This window comes from Hordeum vulgare, chromosome 7H (genome assembly GCF_904849725.1).
Source record: "Hordeum vulgare subsp. vulgare chromosome 7H, MorexV3_pseudomolecules_assembly, whole genome shotgun sequence".
NCBI lineage: Eukaryota > Viridiplantae > Streptophyta > Magnoliopsida > Poales > Poaceae > Hordeum > Hordeum vulgare.
Window position 1 is genome coordinate 42856173 of NC_058524.1, and position 22283 is coordinate 42878455.

General features: G+C 47.0%; 1 protein-coding gene across 1 annotated transcript; it reads left to right on the plus strand.

Annotated features, from left to right (window-relative positions):
* The first annotated feature begins 18060 nt into the window (after positions 1 to 18060).
* Positions 18061 to 19783, plus strand: LOC123410090 (transcription factor TIP2-like). Its single transcript, XM_045102979.1, has 3 exons — positions 18061 to 18718; positions 18864 to 19295; positions 19430 to 19783. The coding sequence occupies exons 1-3, from the start codon at positions 18170 to 18172 to the stop codon at positions 19499 to 19501; spliced, it is 1053 nt and encodes a 350-aa protein (XP_044958914.1). The 5' UTR covers positions 18061 to 18169; the 3' UTR covers positions 19502 to 19783.
* Positions 19784 to 22283: the final 2500 nt, after the last annotated feature.

Here is a 22283-nt window from a genome sequence, read left to right on the forward strand (position 1 = left end):
ATAAAACCCATGTCTGAAGGCTTTAGAAACCAGGGATCAGGACCGAGCATGATGACCACAGTCGCTCGTGTGAATCTCATTGAGAATCATACATCCTTCCTCAGAAGAAATGCATCTTTGAAATACCCCTGAGGTGCTACGTTTGTGTAACTCGCTATTGTGTATGACCATGGATTTGCACCGACGGACGATTTGGCGAGCTAGCAACTTGTCGGTTGGTAACTCACCTCTTGTAAGGTACGCCATGTAGGGAATCGCCCAGTCTGGAGTAGCGTGGAGAGCCGCCACGAGTTGAGACTCGTGGTCTGGTACCGCTATATCTTCCTCCGAAGGCAGTTTCACTGAAGGGTTATGTAACATATCCAAAAAGACATTGGGAGGAACAGGCTTACGTTGTGAACCAAGGCGGGAAAGAGCGTCCGCTGCTTCGTTAAGCTGTCGGTCAATGTGATCCACTTGATATCCATTGAAGTGACCCACCACATCTAACACAGCTTGTCTGTAAGCCGCCATCAGAGGGTCTCGTGAATCCCAGGTGCCAAAAACCTGCTGCACCACCACATCTGAATCACCCAAACATCTCACTTGCGTGAGGTTCATCTCCTTGGTGAGTCGCAAACCATGGAGCAAAGCTTCGTATTCTGCTGCATTATTGGTACATGGGAACATGAGTCGGAGGACATAGCAAAACTTGTCAGCTTGAGGCGAGGTTATCACCACACTAGCCCCCGAGCCTTCCAACTGTCTGGACCCATCAAAATAGATGGTCCAATACGTAAGATGTGGTCATTCCTGAGGGATTTGTAACTCGGTCCTATCTTTGATGAAGTGCACGAGCGCTTGAGATTTGATGGCTGTCTGAGGCGTATATCGTACCTGATGGGACCCAAGCTCGATGGTCCACTTGGCAATCCGTCCAGTAGCCTCTCGGTTCTGTATGATGTCACCGAGGGGGGCGGAGCCGACGATCGTGATCAGGTGTTCCTGGAAGTAATGTTTCAGCTTTCGACTCGCCATGAACACCCCAAAAACCAACTTTTGCCAATGTGGGTAGCGTTGCTTAGAGAGGGTGAGGACCTCACTGATGAAATACACCGGTCGCTGGACGGGGTACTCCTTTCCTTCTTCCTTTCGCTCGACAACTACTACCACGCTGAGTGCTTTGGAATTGGCTGCAATGTATAGGAGCATAGGTTCCTTGTCTGTCGGAGCCGCCAACATGGGCGGGCTAGCTAATTGCCGCTTCAAGGCTTCGAAGGCTTCGTTGGCCTCGTCTGTCCATACGAAACGATCAGTTTTCTTGAGCAGCTAGTAGAGAGGGATGGCCTTCTCTCCAAGGCGACTTATGAAACGGCTCAAAGTCGCGATTCGACCCGCCATGCGCTGCACATGGTTAACGTTGGATGGTTTCCCAAGTAAAGTAATTGCCTCAATTTTTTCTGGGTTGGCCTCGATGCCAAGTTCTGATACCAAGAAACCCAATAACTTCCCCACAGGGACAGCAAAAACACACTTGGTGGGGTTAAGCCTCATCTGGTAAACACGCAGGTTGTCGAAGGTTTCTTTGAGATCCTCCAAGAGCGACTCCTTGCGGTGAGACCTGACCACGATGTCGTCCACATAAGCATGGACGTTACGGCCTATCTGGCTGTGTAAGCAATTTTGGATGCAGCGCTGGTAAGTCGCCCCCGCAGTCTTGAGCCCAAACGGCATGGACACATAACAGAAGGCTCCGAATGGGGTGCTGAAGGCTGTATTCTCCTGATCCGCCACCGCCATTTTTATCTGATGGTACCCTGAATAGGCGTCCAAGAAACACAGACGTTCGCAACCCGCCATCGAATCAATAATCTGATCAATGTGGGGAAGGGCGAAAGGATCCTTTGGACATGCTCTGTTGAGGTCGGTGTAATCAATGCACATGAGGAAGGTGTGATTCTTCTTGAGCACTAGGACTGGGTTAGCCAGCCATTCAGGATGGAAAACCTCGATGATGAACCCAACGGCAAGGAGCTGGGCTACTTCCTCTCCGATCGCCTTACGGCGTTCTTCTTTAAACCTGCGAAGGTACTACCGAACAGGCTTAACTGTAGGATCAATGTTAAGATGGTGCTCAGCGAATTCTCTTGGTACACCCAGCATGTGAGAAGGTTTCCATGCAAAGATGTCCCGATTCTCACTGATGAATTCGATGAGCGCGCTTTCCTATTTGGGGTTGAGACCCGCCCCAATAGTGAACTTCTTGGTGGAGTCGCCCGACGTAAAGTCGATAACCTTAGTGTCATCCATTGGTTTAAACTTGAGCGGCGGCTCAGAATCGATGGTCGGACTTTTGAGCGGCGTCATGTCCGCCGGGTCGACATTGGATTGGTGAAACTTGAGCTCCTCAGCCGCGCAAGCCGACTCAGCATAAGCCGCGTCTCCTTCTTCACACTCTTGGGCTATTTTCCTGTCGTCGTGGACGGTAATAGGGCCCTTAGGTCCAGGCATCTTGAGCTTGAGGTAAACATAGCATGGGCGGGCCATGAATTTGGCGTACGCCGGCCGTCCAAAGAGCGCATGATAGGGGCTCTTGATTTTGACAACTTCGAACAGAAGGGACTCGCTCCTGTAGTTTGACTCTGTGCCGAAAGCCACGTTAAGCTTAATCCGCCCAATTGGGTATGCCGACTTGCCGGGAACAATGCCATGGAAAACCGTGGATGATGGCATCAGGTCTTTCTCCAAGAGGTTCATCCACCGGAAAGTGTCAAAATATAAGATGTTGATGCCGCTGCCCCCATCCATGAGGACCTTGGAAAGGGTGTATCCCCCGACTTGGAGCCACAACCAAAGCTAAGTCGCCAGGGTTGTCCACTCGGGGTGGATGGTCTTCCCTGCTCCAAGTTATGGATTGCTCAGACCAGTGAAGGTATCGGGGGAGCGCCGGCTTAGCTACAAAGGTTCTATGCTTCACCTTATGATCCCAATTACACGTGTTGGTGGTGAACACGTGGTACTACCCACTGTTCAATTGCTTGGGGTTATTTTGGAACCCGCCCGATCCTCCTGCCGCTGGGGGTCTCCTTGCGGGGGGGGGGGGGGGGGGGGGTTGTTGGAACATTCCCGGTGGGTGGTACTGCTGGTTATGAACTTGGTATTGTCCAGCATTGTGCTGTGACCCGCCCTGTGGTCCTTGGTTAGGAAAACCCCCGAACGTGACCTGGCGTGACCCGGGTGCGCTGGGTTGCTCCTGCCGCTGGCCCTGCTCGCCGTCGTTACTTCTCTTGAGTGCCTCGGCCTGAAATTCTTGCATCACGTAGCAATCTTCCCATGAGTGAGTCATCGGTCCTTCGTCCGTGGCGTGCTGCAGGCACGGGACTTTAAGCATTTCATGGTTATTACGTGGTTTCTTCCCACTAAAGCCCCGCTTCTTCTGGTGTGGGTTTGCGTTGCCGGTATTAGTATTAGCAACAAATTCCGTAGGACCCTCCTGTTGCCGCTTCTTGCCATGCCCGCCATGGTGGTTATTGCCCCGGTTCTGAAACTGGGAATGGCCCTTGTGTAACTCGCTCTTCCTGGCGGCACTAGTTTTGTCGTCGCCCTCTCCAGGATCCTCGGCGTCGTCCGATTCAGCATACCTGGTAAGGGCGTCCATTAACTCGCCCATGTCCTGTACCTTTTGCTTAAGTCACCCTAGCTTCAGTACCAGAGGCTCATAATGACAATTCTTCTCCAGGATCAACACCGCCTGAGCCGCCGAAATGCCTTCCGATGAATGAATAACTTCCGCGACTTGCCGGGTCCAATGGTGGGCCGACTCATCCGGCCGCTGGATGCAGTGTTGTAGGTCGACGATAGACATTGGGCGCTTGCAGGTCCCTCTGAAGTTTTTGATAAAGCGCTCCTTCAACTCCGCCCAAGTGTTGATGGAGTTGGGCGGCAGGTTTGTCAACCACGTGCATGCCATCCCTTCGAGCATCAGAGTGAAGTATTTAGCGCAGATCGCCTCGCTTACGTGAAGCATATCCATCGCGAGTTCGTAGCTCTCGATCCATGAACCGGGTTCGAGATCCGGCGAGTAGTTGGGGACCTTCCTGGGCCCTTTGAAGTCCTTTGGTATGCGCTCATTGCGCAAAGCTGGGGCGAGATATGAGACCCCAATATGCTTGCCCCCAGCGTCCAGGGGCGCGGGAGGTGACGACACGTAAGCCGGGTAGGCCTGACTCGCCGTGGCCGTTGGTTCTATGTGCTGCAAGGCTCGCGCCGCATCCACAATATCCTGAGCTCGTGTGTCGGGCATCCCGAGCGGGTCCTATTGAGGGAGTCGCTGCGACCCACTGGTTACTGCGAGGAAGTCCTCATGGCGACTTCTGGTGTGACTTGCCTGTGGCATGGAGTGTAGCCGATCAAGGCTATGAGAATACTGTGCGTGCTGCACCACGGCCGTCTTTAGCATCTCGATGGCGTTTCTGGCTTCTATCTCGGCCGGGGTGTTTCCGTAGATCGGAAGGGACTCCAGGTGGCGGGTTGCTGCCAGCACATTATCCACAGGATTCAAGAAGTGGCCCCGTGGCGTCTGGAACCGTGTCGCGTGGGCATCCATTGGCAGAGGTGGCGGTGGATTGGGCGGCAGAGCCGCTCTTCCTCCCGAGATGGTTTGTAAAGGCCGATATGGACCCGCCGCGGGGGTGCACAGAGTGTTGAAAAGGCGAGTTGGGTGTAAGTCGGCTGGGATGCGCCCATTGTGTCTCCTTTGGTGAACAGCGTCAGACGCGCGCTGTTGTCTCTCGAGCCGCCAGCCCTCAGTATTCAATCGCTCTGTCTCCGCTGCCACCGCGGCTCGCTGCGTCTCAATCCTGGCGGCTTGTGCTTCCATGGCCCGTTGGGCCTTGGCCATTGCCTCCCGCAGCTTAGTGAGCTCTGCGTTGACAGACTCTTGATTTTCAGACGTGATCGTGGTTGCCATGAGGCTAGCGATCTCTGCTGCCAGCTCCATCATGGTTTGCGCTGGGGGTTTGGATGTTCCCCCGGTCTCATTATTGCCAGTTGGATTCTGCTGAGGCTGTGCTGACCCAGCCATGTAGATGGCGATTTGCCGGTGAGACCTCTCGAAGACCTCGGATGGATCGATTCCGTCTCGCCCATGGATGACTCACCATCAGAATTGACAGGGGTGATCTCTTGACCCGCCACTTCACCTTGCGCGTCGTCTCCCTGAGTAAAATCGATGAAGACATGGCGACTCTTGTCCCACCGTGTAGCGGGGAGGACGTACCTGGACGGCTCGACGATGTCGGTGGAGATGTCCGGCTCAGGCACGGGTGTCCCGATCATGCCGATGAAGATGTTGATCTTGCCGAAGGGGACTCGGTAGCCAGAATCGATGGAATCGGCCTCCGGCTCCCACAACGAGTTGTCGATGTAGTACTTCCCACGGCGGCTCTTAGTCATGATGCCGACCGCGTAGCTTTCTAACCCTGGTAGGGCTCCCTTCGAGAACTCAACTCCATCGTACGCTAGTCCCACGGTGGGCGCCAACTGTCGTGAATTTGTCACGGCAGATGACCTTGTGAAAGGACTTAGAGATGGAGCCATCGCACCTTGGTGGCGACTCGAAGGGGGTGAGCGAAAGTGAGACTCAGATTTACCCAGGTTCGGCCCCTCGTGAGGAGGTAAAAGCCTACGTCCTGCTTTGTGTGGATTAATGGTGGTTTCGATTACAAGGAGGGCGTAACTCGCCTGACCTAGCTCTCTATTCTCTCTAACTCGCCCGACCTCTTCCTGAGACTCGCCTTTATATACAGGTCGAGGCCCTAGGGTTTGCAAAGTCCTGCCATTGTACTCTTTGTAGCTTTCCTTATCTCTAAGTCGTCGTGTCCTCCATGATCAGGAGATTCCTTGATATTCCATCATTCGCACGATCTTCTGAATCGCCCTTCAGTTCCTGGGCCACGGGATGCGCAACCAATGATGAGTCGCCCCTTTGGTGACCCGGCCATTAAGGGCGGGTTAACCATAGTTAATATCCCCAACACCGCCCGTTAGGCTGCTGAAAATTAACCTTTAGTACCGGTTTGTTCCTAGAACCGGGACAAGAGGTTTTCGCATATAAGGCGGGAGTTGTCGAATTTTCCCCAACCTCTCCCATTTGCCACGCGCTGCTGCCGCCGATCCATTCCTCCTCCTCGTCGCCGCCATCCCCGAGCCCCTCGTCGTCGCCGCCCCAGGCCCGTCGCCGTCGCCGCCCCCGAGCCTGTCGTCGTCGTCGCCCCCGCCCAGAGCCCGTCGTCGTTGCCGCCCTGAGCCCGTCGCCGTCGCCGCCCCCTCCCTGAGCCCATCGTCGTCGCCTTCCCTGAGCCCGTTGCTGTTGTCGGTCCCGCCCCGAGCCCGTCGTCGTCGCCGCCCCTGAGCCCTTCGCCGTCTCCGCCCCCGCCCCGAGCCCATCATCGTCGCCGCCCCCAAGCCCGTCGCCGTCGCCGCTGTCACCCCGAGCCTGTCGTCGTCGCCGCCCCTGAGCCCGTCGCCACCTCCGCCCCCGCCCCGAGCCCGTCGCCGACCTCGACCCCGACACCGACCCAAACCTCTGGTGAGACATCCCCATGTCCCCATGCCTAGGGTTCTCGCTAGGATATGATTTTTATATATTTGCAAAATATTTGCTCAACCCCGAATGTTGTTGCGGAAATATTTGCAAATATATATATATATTGTGTTTTATTATTGTATATTTGGTGTCATACTGGCATGTTGAGAAAAATAGGTAGTGGGCGCTAGCTAAATTCAAATCATGTGATTATTGTATAAATGATAACTGGAAAGTAAAATATTAAACAATAAGAAAATTTTCTCAGAGAATTTGTCTCGACGTCGACGATGCCCGGCCCGCATCCTCGTCGTCGAGTGGTCAGCGAGAGTCTGCTTGATACGCGCCAGCATGTTCGCGACAGGGCTCCATCGGGCTGGCACTGGGAGGTGCTACTTTCCGGGAGCGCACCTTGGTGAGGAATCCGGGTCTCATCGTTGATCCAGAGCTTCTTTGGTGGCGGTCGTGTGGGCCATTATCGGTGCGAAGGGAGCTAGCCCCCACGGAGGTGGTACGTCCCCGTGTTAGGGAGGATGACGAGCACGTCGGTCGCTACATGGCTGCGTTGGATGCGAGGTTCTCCAATACCTGGCAGGTTCTCCAGGGACATCACGCGAGCTATGATCTGGTGATGGTTCCTTATCTTTGGGTTGCCACCGCCTCCACCGTGAGACGTCAACTAGGTTTTTGTCACTTCTATTGTATGATGATATTCGATATGTATTAGTGATAATATCGGTTATGTTTCGGTTTGTCGTTGCTCCTTGTATGACTTTCATGAGTTGTTAAATGAGTAAGGATGATGATGAGTTATATGTCATTTATTTTATGTATGGAACAGGTTGACTTTAGGTGTCGTGGGGGTCTCTTCTCCTTCTTTTCCTTGTGCTAGATATTTGTAATGCACTAGGGAAAGAAGGAGTAGGGACCATCACCGATGGTCGAAATATCAGAGGGAGTGTCCACCATATACGTGAGATGGGAGTTTAAGAAGGAAAGACTCGACAGACCTAAAGTCAACTCGTTGCATATTGAGTAATAGTGATCTCTGTGTTGATAAGTTTTAGGAAGTAAATGTCTGACGATGAAACGAAATTCGCTATGTGCGAATACTTCCAAGACGAGCGCGGCCTGTGCAACACCCCTCACCTAGTTGATGATAGGCGCTTCAACATCATGTTGGATGAGGACTTCGAAGTGGATACAGTAAGTCACAACGATAAGTCTTTTTCGTAATTAAGCATGACTTCTTTTGCTTCGACTTAATTTTTTTATTTTTTACTATTCTACTAGCGTATCCCCTGCCATGCAAGAATTTATGTCTTGGATAAGATTAGTTTCAGTACTGAAAAAACTATGGAGGTAAAGAGAGTTCACTTGAGGATCGAGCATGGTTATGCTTTTGCCGTAAAGTTACACAATGCACACACCTACTCCCATTTTGAATGCACAAATTGGCAAGCACTATGCAAGGCTTATGCATTTGAGCCTAATATGTTTATCACCTTTGATATTCGTCCGGAAGATGAAATTGATGGTAATATCGACATGTGGGTCGATGTGCAGACGCCTCCAGTTCTACCATTATGTGAGTTTCTCAACCATATTTATTAAGTAATTTATATTGTTTATTTAAAAATAGTTGACAACTTATTTCCATTGACAGCTTATTTTCGTTCTTCAAAAAATGTACGGAAGATGGTAGACAGAACCTATCACTACAATGATGAAGCGGAATTAACTTGTAAGGAGAAACATCATCTTGTCGCATTTATCAATGATCTTGAGAATTACAATACATATCAGCAAACTCCCCCACATTATGGTCATTACGTGCCACTAGTGCACGTGGTGAACTACGGTAACATGCATGGAGATTGCATGGTAAGATTTTCTACTATTACGACATCCATGCATCTTTTGCATAAATTCTTGTAAAACTAAACTACATTGCTAGCTACAAAGTTAATACTATATTTTTCAACAGAAAATCCCTCAAGATTGTGTGCCTCATCTGATGTTTCCAAGAGGTCACGTTGATGTTATGAGCATACGACCAGCACAACCAGGTCAGCCTAGGTATCCGCATCACTCCTGTCCATACCGGATTTCTAAAACCGATGAAATGACAATCAAAGATTGGAAAAAATGTTTGGTCAATCGTAGAGAGCTACTTGGAAGCAACATTGTGTGTAGGCCAAGAATGGGAGTCAAGATGATCTGCATTCTCCATAATGGAGAGTCAGGGCCTATCTTGTTTTATGATATTCTACCTAAGAGAGGGTAAAGTAGGTCCTATGAGAGAGGAGTAGGTCCTAGGTACAATGTGTTAATATGTGCTACAATGTGTTATAGTTGATGATGAGGTGGAGGAGTTGTGATTATGACTAGTGACCAACTTTTTTTATATATATGATGTCTCATTGTCGAAAATGATGATTAAATAGTGTTGGTAATGACTTATGATGATTATTAGCTATAGTGATGCAACAATTTTTATATTAATATGATGATGTTGATCATGATGATTTGTTATTATGTTCATGATTGGTTATTATATCATTGGGGGAAGGAAAGCGGATTAGATTCATGTGTGGATGAATCTTCGACGATGGGTTCATTAGCCCAGATGTTGTAAATGAATGGTCGGTACGCCACAATACATAAGAGACCGAGGATAAGTTGCTAAAGTCATTACTTCTACATCACGGATAAAGAGAGGACACTTCTCTCTATTAGCTAGCTAACACAATATGAAACCCTTAAATTAACCCTCCAAAACCCCCAACACACCCCCATTCAAAAAAAACGACCTCCTGGTGCCGGTTGGTATTACCAACCGGGACTATAGGCCATCCAGCATGGGCTCCCTGCAGAGTCCACGTGGAGGCCTTTTTGTCCCAATTGGTAAAGGAACCGGGACTAAAGGTTTTGGGCTGTAGTCTCGAACATTTAGTCCTGGTTCAAGAACCGGGGCTAATGGGCCTCTCGAACCGGGACAAATGGGCCATTTTCTACTAGTGACGTTCGACTACATCAACCGCGTTTGTCAATGCTTCTGCTTAGCAATCTACAAGGGTATGTAGATGCACTCTCCCTCTCGTAGATGTTAGTATCCAAAGATCGATCTTGGTGAGCGTAGGAAATTTTTTGTTTCCCATGCGACGTTTCCCAACAGTTATAACACACTACCAAAAAATAAAAAGCAAAAAATAAGATAACTATTGGGTTTCCTCCCAACAAGCGCTATTGTACACCCCTAGCCACGCATATTGCGTAGTTTCAAGTGTTGGATCCCTTCATATATTTAAAATTTTGTTCCTCCAAAATTTGACTTAATAATTCACCCTTGTCTATCCTGGTTGAAGCACTCAAGTACTCAAAGGGATTTATACAATCATTGCTAACATCACTATCGTCTAAGGTTCCTCATAGAAGACATGTCTTTCATCACTAATAGGTTCCCTAATAGTGTTTTCCTGCCAATCTTCACTAAACCCTTCATTAATTCCTTTAGCAATCCATTAAAGTTTATCACAAGTGTGGACAAACAAAGATTGTGTTAATTCTTCGGGAAGCACATTCCTCCTCATATTCATATCAAATCCGTGATAATCATTATATTCCAACCTACGCATAACATCTTTATTATGGAGGATAGCTTCTATGGGAGGACATTAAGATTTTATTACATAGAAGACAAAATTTTACTTTTCTTCACGCGAAATATAATCAAATTCATGAATAAGGATGGTGGTGGAAAATTCCTTAATCTCGGGATCATGCAAGCTAGGAAGTCCCAAGAATATCTTTTGAAGCATAGGATGGAGATGCACAACTTTTTTCCATTTTCAAACTAAGCATAGTGAAAGCATCCCCATAACAATTTGTTTCATCAAGTATAGATCTTTTAATGACAGGGGAAGCTAATGAATACTCAAAGAATTTTTGCATGACATTCTATCTAATAATGTTCCCACTACCAACATGATAAATTTTAGAATTTAGGATTGTGTGAGTGTTAGTAGTATGGACTTGATCCATAGGAGGGTCATGAGTGGGACTAATAAATTCTAATCCCGTTTCATCAAAGTCACTCGAGCTATCTTCATTAGCACTTTCAATAGTATCTTTCTCAAATTCAGACATGATAGCAACTTTCAAGCGAACTAAAGAGTGAAGATGCAATCTAGTGACAAGCAAAGATAAATAATTTTGTATTCTTATGAGACAAAATAAATATAACAGCAAATAAAAAGAGGAACAAGTGAATGAAATTTTGTGAGGAGTTACTTGGTAATTGCTGATGATATTCACAGGCAACGGCGCCAGAAACCCTTCCTGATACTTGTGATCTACTTTGGGTTTTTCGTAAAGAGGAACGGGTTATCTCAGCACAAAGTGGGTAAGTATTTCCCTCAGTTATGAAACCAAGATTAAACGAACCAATAGGAATATCAACCACAACCGTGTTCAAAGGCTGCACACAAAAGAACAAACAACCTGCACCCAACGCGGGCAAGAGGGTTGTTAATCCCCTTGTCTTGTTATTTGCAAGCAATTGAGGCATGTAGATAATTGTTGATAGCAAGATAAAATAAAAACAAGTAAATAAGAGCAAGGTAATAAAGCTTTTATCAATATGTTGTGAATTGATCCAGGGGCCATAGCTTTCCCTAATGGCATCTCTCATGAAAAATAGCATATACGGTGGGTGAACAAATTACTGTTGGGCAATTGATAGAAAAGCGGATAGCTATGCAATATTCACGACAATGATCATGTGTATATAGGCATCACGTCCATAAAAAAATAGGCCAACTCCTTCTTGCACTTAGTACTATTACTCGACTCATCGACCGCTATCCACCATGCATCTAGAGTATTATGTAAAATAGAGTAATGCATGGAGAACAATGACATGATGCAGACAAAGTAAACTGAAGCAATATGAATCAACTCATCGTTTTATCCTTTGTAGCAGGAACACAAAGACACATCTTATCCCCTTATGTCACTCGAATATGGAAATTCGCCAGGTTGAACCTACCACATTGCACCTCTCTAACCGAAGAAATATCGATCTAGTTGGCCAAACTATTTCAATAGATCGGAGAGAATTACGAAGCTATCATAATCATGCACACAAGAATCATATAAGTATTCAGAGGTGACACAAATATTTAGCACAAATAATCTGAAAATTAACCCGCAATTCATCGGATCCCAACAAACACAGCACACAAAAGGATTACATCATATGGATCAAAACGAAGATGTGATGATCATTGTATTGAAGATCAAAGAGAGAGAGAGATTTCCATGTGGGTATTAACTATGGACCCGTAGGTCTACGGTGAACTACTCACACATCATCGTGAGGGCATCAAGGTTGATGAAGAGGCCCTCCGTGATCAATCCCCCCTCCGACAAGGTGCCGAACGGAGCTCCAGATGGCCTCCCGTTGGAACACAGACTTACGGTTGCGTAAAAAGTCTTTTGGGACTGCCGCTGGTGTTTTAGGGTAGATGAGAATTTGTAAGTCATAGAACGAAGTTGGGAGGGCCACAAGGGAATCACAAGCCATGAGGGCGCCCCCACCCCCCAATGTCGCACCATGTTGGCTTGTGGGCCCCTTGTGAGACCTCCAACCTTCTTCCGATGCTCATTGGTGTTCTTTTAGTCCAGAAAGAATCACCAAAAAGTTTTAGGGCAATTAGACTTCGTTTGATATGGAAAACGTGAGAAGTGAAAAACACGCAGAAAACAACAATTGACACTGGGCACTGGGTCAATAGGTTAGTGATTAAAAATAATATAGAATGGTAAATAAATACCCCAAAAGTATTTGTAATGATAATATATCAACATGGAACAATCAAAAAATATAGATATGTTGGAGACGTATCAGTATGTCGGCTTCATTAACAATGGTTTCACAATCATTTCATGCATCGTCATCGTTTGGGTCCACATCATCATCACCTAAGGCGTCAGCGTCATCGTTTTTGACCACATCATCATCAGGTTTCTCTTGATAGAACACTCCATCGTATGTCATGGGGTTAATGTTGTAGTAATCGTCATCGTTCGGGTCTAGTAGCTTACCATGTGGCGACACCTTGAACACAACTTCCCAACCCTTTAGGTATTTTTTCTAGCATGGGTAAGGTAGATAATATACTTGTGTGTCTTAGGTAGCCGCAATAAAGAGATGGTTTTGGCATAGACGGTTGATGGTTTAACTTCGACCAACCCAACGGAAGGCGTATGTTTCAGTCCTCAACTGGGTCGAACCATCGACATTTGAACACAGGGAGATTTAGGGTTTCATGCCCACGGTTGAATGTAATCTCATATACTTTATCTACCCTTCCGTAGAAGTCAACTACATTTTGACCTCGGGTGTAGACTCCAGTATTTATAGTTTTGGGATCACGTCGGCTGTTCTGCTGCTCCTTTGTACGGAAGCGATACCCGTTCACATCATACTTTTCACATGTCATGACCACAATTACCACCTTCCTGCAATTATAGATATCAAATGCATCCATTTAAGCATAAGTACATCAATTACTCTGCTATTCAAAAATTATGCTATTACAACATAAGTACATCAATTACTCTGACAACAACTATATTTCTCAAATTCTGCTATTCTTTGGTCAACAACAAAAGCATATGAAACTATCATTCCTTCACAGCAAACAAACAATATAAATGCCACTCTCAAGCAAAGTAATTACTACTTATCAAATAAGAAAAAAACTTAAAGGCTCTGCACATGCTAAGAACCTTCTTCCTGTGTATGTTCCTTCAAATGAAACATGCCTCATTGATGCTTTGCCATGCTTCTCACAAAACACCATGGTATGAAGCTCAAGCCCATGGTAATCAGGGTCCTCAACTGAAGGTGGAACCTGCACAAACTAATACACATCACTCTCACATTGATATCCAAAGCACATTAGTGACCAAGAACTTTCCTCGTTTGCTAGCATTGATATTTTCTTTTCTTTTCTCTCACACTTGTAGCTGTCAATAAACAAGAATCTCGATGAATATAAAACATAGTGCTGCCTACATGCTATATATAAGCTAAATTAAATTGGAGTGATAGTGGCTATTGGCCAAAATCATACAACTAATGCCATCTTCTGATATCTTTTTTAGGCTTCATCAACATCTTCTGGTATGTTTTTAGCTTCAGTCATGCACTTTTTAAGCCTAATATGCAGCAAGAACTTGAGCTCACCTGGTAATGAGCTCACCTGGTCGAATGAGCTCACCTGGTAAATCCCTTCACTTAAAAGGTAACTAAACAGAAAAATCCCCAAATATTCTAACACTAAACCTAACCCTAGCTCGAATGAGCTCACCTAGTAAATCCCTTCAGTGGAGGAGTTGGCGGAGTGAATGTACGGGAGGCTCGACTGGTCGTTGCTGCTCTCGTCCTCAAAAACCATGGCGGTGGCGACGGCGAGCTGCTACGGGCATGTGGTGCTCGGAACCGTCGGCGAGGAGAGTGGTCGGGTGAGGAGGAGTGGGGAGGAACGGAGAGGCCGACCGGGGTGAATGAGCGACCGGTTCGGGAGTGACCGGGTGAGCGCGAGAGAACGAGCCGGTTCAATACTGTGGCACCCGACGGTCGGGACCTACAGATCAGTTCCAGCGTCAATACATATAAAATACGAGTTTAGACTTATTTGCAAGTTTGTGGCACAATGTTGGTACTGGCATGTAAAAAATAGGTATGTTGGTACCAATCTACACGTACTGCCAATTGTGGTACTTCTATGTAATTAACTCAGTGGATGGAGAGGGATGGGCCGGAGTGGATAAGGCACATCTATGCCGAAGGCTAGTTACTACGTGTCCAACTATGCCGGCGGTCAAGCTGTAGGCATATCTATTATCCATTTCTTATTTTATTATTTAGTGAACATTACATTTAATTATATTTAATTGTCTTAGCCATGTGTTGCCTCTTCACATGAGGGTCTCCTGTAATGCTTTGGTGGCATTGCTATCCCCGGAAGCCCCCCCCCCCCCCCCCCCCCCGCCGACCAGACTAACTCTAGCCTCATTAACCAGTCGATCTAGGCCTTTGAATTTTGCCGAATGGCTTTGACCAGTGGACTCTTCCACCTGGTTATGATAGGTCAGCACATAGGAACACCCCCACATGGTCTGGACCCAACCCATCACTTGATTCCCTCCAGCTCTACCTGACGCGCGCGTCCCCCCCCCCCTCCAAGTAATGGCGGCAGTGATGTTCATGCGGAGGGCCACACCATGGAACCCCGTGACAGGCGTCTACACATGCCTTGTCACTTTCAGACATGGAAGAGGAACCACCGCAAGATCTGCTGGCAATGATACCCCTGGTAGCCCCCGACCACACTCGTAGACAGGAGAAGAACAATCCGTGAGCAGTAGTCTACTAAGATACTTGGTCATTTTTAAAATTCTCAAAAAATACCACACGGCTTGCATCACTTGTCTCTACATAGTGTAAAAAATCATCAAGTTTTCATGCTACCACTCTTCAAAACAATTCACGCAACAACAAGACTGATGGACGTTACCTCGGTGTCGCCGCCGTCCGTGTGGGAGGTTGCACCCCGTAGTCGGACACTGGGTATTTGAACCTACTCCACCCTTCAACACATGCAAGAGGACACGATGCGGTGTTTCGGTGGCATTGCTATCCCCGGAAGCCCCCCCGAACGGACTAACTCTAGCCCCGTTTACAAGCGATCTAGGCCTTTGACCTTCACAAGACGTGCTTTGATCGGTTGACTCTTCCACCTGGTTGTGATAGGTTAGCCCATTTGAACATCATCGAACATGGTCTAGAACCAACCCACCACTAGATTCCCTCCGACTCGACACGATGTGCGCATTTCCCCCCTCCAATCAATGAAGGCAGTGTTGTTCGTGCAGGGGCCACACCCTGGAGCCCCAAAACGGTCGTCTACGCATGCCACGTCACTTTCAAACATGCAAGAGGAATCACCACAAGATCTGGTGGCATAGCTACCCCGAGCAGCCCCCCCGACCACACTGGGAGACATGCGAAGAACAATCCATGAACAGACGTCTATTAAGATACTTAGTCATCATTTAGAATTATGTAAAATATCGCACAGGTTGCATCACATATCTCTACACGGTGTAAAAAATTCATGAATTTTTCATGCCCCCACTCTTGAGAACAATTCACTCAAAAGCTACACCGACAAACGTTACCTTGGTGTCACCGTCGTCCGTGTGGGGGTCGCACCCTGTAGCCGGGTGACGGGTGTTTCGATACATACCACCACCCTTTAGGACATACAAGAGGACCCAATGCGGTGTTTCGATGACATTGCTACCCCCGGAAGCCCCGCCAAATGGATTAACCCTAGCCCTGTTGGCCAGGCGATCTAGGCATTTGACTTTCGTCGGATGGGCTTTGACCGGTGGACTCTTCTACCTGGTTGCGACACGTAAGCCCATAGGAACATCCCCAAACATTGTCTGGACCCAACCCACGACTAGATTCTCTCTGGCTGGACCCGACGCGGGCGTCTCCCCCAGGTGCAAGCGGTGGTGGCAGTGTAGGGGGGCCACACCCTGGAGCCCCACGACGGGTGTCGATGCATGCCATGTCACTTTCAGACATGGAAGTGAAACCACCGCAAGATCTGGTGGCATAGCTACCCCGAGAAGCCCCCTACCACACTTGTAGACATGCGAAGAACAATCTATGAACAGTAGTCTATTATATACTTAGTCATATTTTAAACTTTTGAAAGAATACCACACACCTTGCATCACATGTTTCTACACGGTGTAAAAAATCATGAATATTTCATGCTCCCACTCTTGAGAACAATTCACGCAACGGCAAGACCAACGAACATTACCTCGATGTCGCCATTGTCCGTGTGGGGGGCGCACCCCGTAGCCAGGCGCCGGGTGTTTGAACCTACCGCCACCCTTTTGGTCATGCAAGAGGACTCATTGTGGTGTCTCGGTGGCATTGCAACCCGTGGAAGCCCCCCCTCCCCAAACGGACTAACCCTAGCCCAGTTGACCAAGCGATCTAGGCCTTTGACTTTCATCATACGGGATTTCACCGGTGGACTCTTCCACCTGGTTGCGATAGGTCAACCCATAGGAACATCCCAGAACATGGTCTAGACACAACCCACCAGTTGATTCCCTCCGTCTCGACCCGACGAGCGCGTTCCCCCCCCCCTCCCCTCCGCCCTCGAAGCGACGGCGACAGTGCCATCCGTGTAGGGGGGCACACCCCGGAGCCCGGCGAACATATTATAGCAACAGAATCATTTCAAGATTCTTGTAAAGAACATGTCAAAATAGATGCAATTATCAATTATTGTAGTTTTTAATAAAGTATATGGACCTATATGCAAAAGTCCATGAGGTCACATTACTAACATACTCTAAAACAAATACAAACTACATATTGATAATATATGGAAAATTTTACCTTAAATTGATATATAACGTACTAATGTTTATGTTAAGTTAAGTCAGATTTAAGTTAACAAAAATTTAATTTCAAAAAAATTAATATGACAAAAAATACTCCCTCCGTTCTTAAATATAAGACCTTTTAGAGATTTTACTATGAACTACATACAAATGAATGTAGTCACATTTTAAATGTACATTCATTCATTTTGCTCTGTATCTAGTCTATAGTGAGATTTCTAAAATGTCTTATATTTAGGAACGGACGGAGTAAAACCATATAATATATATGCTGACGGTGGCCATCGGCATAGATATCCACCTGAGGGAGCTGTCAGGTGACGACACGTGGCAAGGCTATGCCAACGGCCTGGCCATCGGCACACCTATGCCGATGGCCGACGTCAGAGCCATCGTCGTACGTTTGACGGCGTCGACTCACCGTCTATCGCAAGGCCACCAGGCCTACGTGTATGCCGACGGCTTCTCTATGCTGACGACCATCGTAGGCATAGCTTGATTTATGATGATGGCTTTCCTATGCCGATAAGGGTTGTAGGTATATCTCCACGTATGCCGACGTATTTTCTAGCCGACGGTCACTCGTCAGCCGTCGACACAAGGCGATCTATGCCGTTAAGGGTCGTCGGCATAGATTAGGCCGTCGGGACAAAGCTTTATTCAGGTAGCGCATATACGCCGTTAGGGAGACAGCCTGTTAAGACAGCCTGTTAATCTGTGTATATGTATGCATGTGTGTGGGTAGAGACAAGGCCATGCCTTTCAGAAATCTTATGTACCCACTCGAAATTGCGAGTGTCCGGTGAAGAGGAGGTTAACGGGCCCCACCCGAGAGGAATCTCAGTAACAAACCACTCTTCTGAAAAGGAGGCCACAGCACAGCAGGCTATGCAGCTCTTGCTGTACAAGTGTCCCTTTCGCCGTCCCAATCCACACGGAACCAACCGCTTTCTCCTACCCAACGTCGCCGTTGCCCTTTTATACAACCCCAAGCTCACTCTCCTCCTCCCCCTCCCTCTCACCACTTCAGCTCTGCATGTTCGTCTCTGGCAACCAACACTAGGCAAACACCCACTCAAAACCAACCTAGCTCTGAAGATGTATCACCCGCAGTGCGAGCTGCTGATGCCCCACGACCACGAGGGCCTCGACATGGACGCCGGCCAGTCGCACCACCTTGCCGCCGGCTCAGCCGTCCCGGCAGAGCTCAACTTTCACCTCCTGTCCTACGTCGACACCGCCATCTCGCCGCAGCAGCCCACCGTTGAGTACTTCTTTGGGGGCACCGACCAGCCCCAGTCCCAGTTCGAGCAGCTGGCCGCCAACCACCAGGCGATGACCGTCCTGCGGGACTACTACGGCCAGTACCCACCCACCGCCGACGCGTATCTTCCTGGCGGCCCGAGGACCGGTTCGTCGTCCCTCGTGTTTGGTGCTGCCGAAGAGGAGTCGGCCTACATGGTAGGCGGCTTCCAGTGCTCCCCCAAGCCGCGGACGGGCGGCGGCAGGAAGCGGAGCCGGGGCGCCGGCAGCAGCTTCCACGGCTTTCCGGCCAACGGCGGCGTCGAGAAGAAGGAGAAGCAGCGCCGTCAGCGCCTCAGCGAGAAGTTCACCGCTCTCATGCTTCTCATCCCCAACCGCACCAAGGTTTGCAGCTTCGATGCGCTCATTCATCTTGTTTTTAATTTAACTCGTGGCACGCTCGATTCGTTTTGTCGATCTTGGTTTTTTTACGAATCTCGTAATTCTATAATTTTTCTGGGATTCAAACTGCCAATTAATTAATCTGTAGGAGGATAGGGCCACGGTGATCTTCGACGCGATCGAGTACATCCAGGAGCTTGGGAGGACGGTGGAGGAGCTGACGCTGCTCGTGGAGAAGAAGAGGGGCCGGCGGGAGCACCAGGGGGACGTGGTGGATCCGGCGCCCCTGGTGATGACCGGAGAAGGGGAGTGCTCTGCAGGCGAGGTGACGGCCGCGGTGATGCCGGCGATGCCGGCGCCGCCACAGCCGATCCGGAGCACGTACATCCAACGGAAGAGCAAGGAGACGTTCGTGGACGTGCGGATCGTGGAGGACGAGGTGAACATCAAGCTCACCAAGCGCCGCCGCGACGGGTGCCTCGCCGCCGCGTCCCGGGCCCTGGACGACCTCCACCTAGACCTCGTCCACCTCTCCGGCGGCAAGATCGGCGACTGCCACATCTACATGTTCAACACTAAGGTAGGCAACATGGTGACAACTAACGGATCTCTTAATTAACATATCATGCACGTATGTTCAGGTTTTTCAAGAATCAAGATATGCAGAAAGAAGGATGATAATTTTCTTGTGTTCATTTGTTGATGTGTATGCAGATTCATCCGGGGTCTCCAGTTTTTGCAAGCGCGGTGGCCAGCAAGCTGATCGAAGTGGTGGATGAGTACTAGCAGCAGCTTGTTATCTAGTCAGGCGATACGTTTCTATATTGCTAGCTACCTATAGCTAGGGCTCTTTGATATCTGCATCAGTATTTCAGTAGTTCCTTGCTTTAATTTTGGACTGTTTGATCCAATTATTGGCGAAGACATATATGTCTGAGTGTTTTGTTATCCGAATTCTTAGGGTTGTATGATCTTCTTGAATAAAAAAAAATAGCTGGAACATTTCAGTCTCGATCGTTGATAAAAGAAGGCATTCCAGATTATAAAATATGTAATTTTCTGGGATTATTCATGAGAAAGCACATAAGCATGCATGGTGTGAGTAGGTTGAGCAGACGGTTGTAGATCTGGATGAAACTGGGTAGGTGAGTCTTTGTTGAGCTGTGACTTCTCATTCAGATATTATTATTGTGTGGTTGGATAGGAGCTTAATTACAACACCATACTCCAGTACAATATTCTGTACCCAAAAGTAGTTCAGTACACTCAGCAGAGGCGGTTCAGCAAGCAGTCGCAAGCACATTCAGATATGCTTCCTTTTGTTCCCTCAGCCTGCAAAAGTGTTTTTGACTTGGTTTTGGCCGGTGCAACAATTGCTGTGTCGCCCTTGTCTTTGCCTGATTTTGTTCTTAGTCTCTGCTAGAGACTTGTGGTGAAGATTGGAGGCAAATATTCTCCTCCTTCGGTGTCTCGTTGCAATGATTTTGCATTATATTAACATGCATTGCGGTGGGAATGTTTAAGCATCATACATTTCCTAATATTCCTCCAATCAGATTACAGACAATAGTTTATTTCGGTTTAGCACATAAGTTTCTGAGAGAATGAGCGGTGAGGTTATTGTTAATTATATCCTTTTTTAGTTAGTAAGAGGAGTAAACCCCTTGACCAATGGGTCATGTAAGGAAGAGGCTTCAGCCTACACTGGTATATAGAGTATTCGGCTAGGTTGCATTGTGGCGTTCTAGTAGCATCTCTAAAACACGCTCGTGTGCGCTTTTAAGACCAATTGGTCATAAGCTGTTCGGAGGGCTTCAAATCCTAAACCATAATGGTCATTTTGATCAGAAAGGACATACTTTCCTTAAATGAAATGGTCGCAAAGCAGACAACACTGATGTGCTGCCTTATTTCTAGATGATGACGACTAATATAGATTGTCGTAGCCTTCTAAATTGTGGTGCATTGCTATGACTAAGCGCCACCTCATCAGTTTTGTCTATATTAAAAAAACCTTCCTAGCCTTCCTAGCCTATGTAAAATAATTCTTATAAATTCTTTGGATCATATCTTCCTCAAATATCTCAAAACCCTTCCTAACCTAGTTAAAAAATAATTCCGGAATGTTCATTCTCATATTCAAATCGGAATAGCACTTTGGGAAGGAAGTTCTATTTATATTTTCTTGATTAAACTCAAAAATTTTGGGCACTCTTTGCTATCCAAATCATTTCCTCATGACAAAATTCAGCTCCATTTTCCTAGTAAATCTCCCCGAGAAAATTTCCAAAGTTTCTGTTCAGCTAGGAGCTTTGTGAAGGAAGTACTAGCTAGGCATGTCCTAATGAGTTGAATTTTTTCCCGATCTTCTATATGCCCAAATAATATCTCTCCACAAAATGTTAGCCCCATATAACGATCCATGTGAACTCAGCATCCAATCTTTGTTTTTGGTAATATTTTCAGTTTGTGAAGGAACTGCCATGTTTATTTATGAATATGGTAAGAAATTTTTACAGTGCCTTCATATGTCCACATTATCATCCTCCTCCATATTGTAGCTCAATCCAATGATCTATGTGAGCCCAGCTTCAATTTCTATTTTTTGGCCAGATTGGCACATTGCAAAGCAAGTGCTATCTAGACCCCTCATATTGCCCTCAAACTCTTTGGGCGCTCTTAAAAATCCAAATCATTGCCACATGCCAATATTCAGCTCCATTTGCCTAGTAAATATTCCTCAACAAATTTCCAAAGTTTCTATCGATAGAGACGATTTTGAAGGAAGTACTCCCTCCGTCCCAAAATAAGTGTCGTTGGTCTAGTACAAATTTTGTACTAATTTAGTGTTAAGTTTGCGACACTTATTTTGGGACGGAGGGAGTACTATCTAGGCTTATCCAAATGATCTGAGATTTCTCCAAATTTTCCATATGCTCAAATAACTACTCTCCACTAAATTTGCGCTCTATCAAGAAAAACACTTGAGCTTGTCATCCAATCTTTTATTCTTGACATATTTTTAGTTTCTGAAAAACTATATTTTATATTGCTTAATTATTTAGGAAACTTTACCAGGGCATTTACTACCTATATAAATTCCCACCACAAAATTTGAGAATATTTCATTTATCCAATTTCTCTAAATAACTTTGCAAAGTTTCTGCCCACAGAAGAGCATTGTGAAGGAAGAACCACTTTGGCATGTCCAAATGGTATTAAATTTTTATAGTACGTTCCTATGCTCAAATGACCATCCTCCATCCAATTTTAGCTTAATCCGTTCATTCCTTTGAGCCCAGCTTCAATATCAATATTTCTGCCTAGTGTGGTACTGTAAGTGCATCTAGTGCCCTTAGTGATTTTGGTGGTTTGAAGACTTATAGGTTAAGTATCTAATGTGTTCATGAGTTTACACAAGATCTATAAGTCACTGAGGAGTTTTAAATATTCAATGAATATCGACCCCTAAAAATGTATATCTTCGGTTGAAGAAATTGGTCTGAAGCTGAAGATTTGAATCGCGAAGAATTTGCGATGAAATTGATATTCCTCATGAAGATACTGA

What these genes read in the sequence shown, in the direction of transcription:
- LOC123410090 (XM_045102979.1), top strand. Translation starts at nt 18,170, where the DNA reads ATGTATCACCCGCAGTGCGAGCTGCTGATGCCCCACGACCACGAGGGC. An exon ending in TCATCCCCAACCGCACCAAG is followed by an intron (nt 18,719 to 18,863) that starts GTTTGCAGCTTC and finishes ATTAATCTGTAG; the next exon opens with GAGGATAGGGCCACGGTGAT. An exon ending in TCTACATGTTCAACACTAAG is followed by an intron (nt 19,296 to 19,429) that starts GTAGGCAACATG and finishes ATGTGTATGCAG; the next exon opens with ATTCATCCGGGGTCTCCAGT.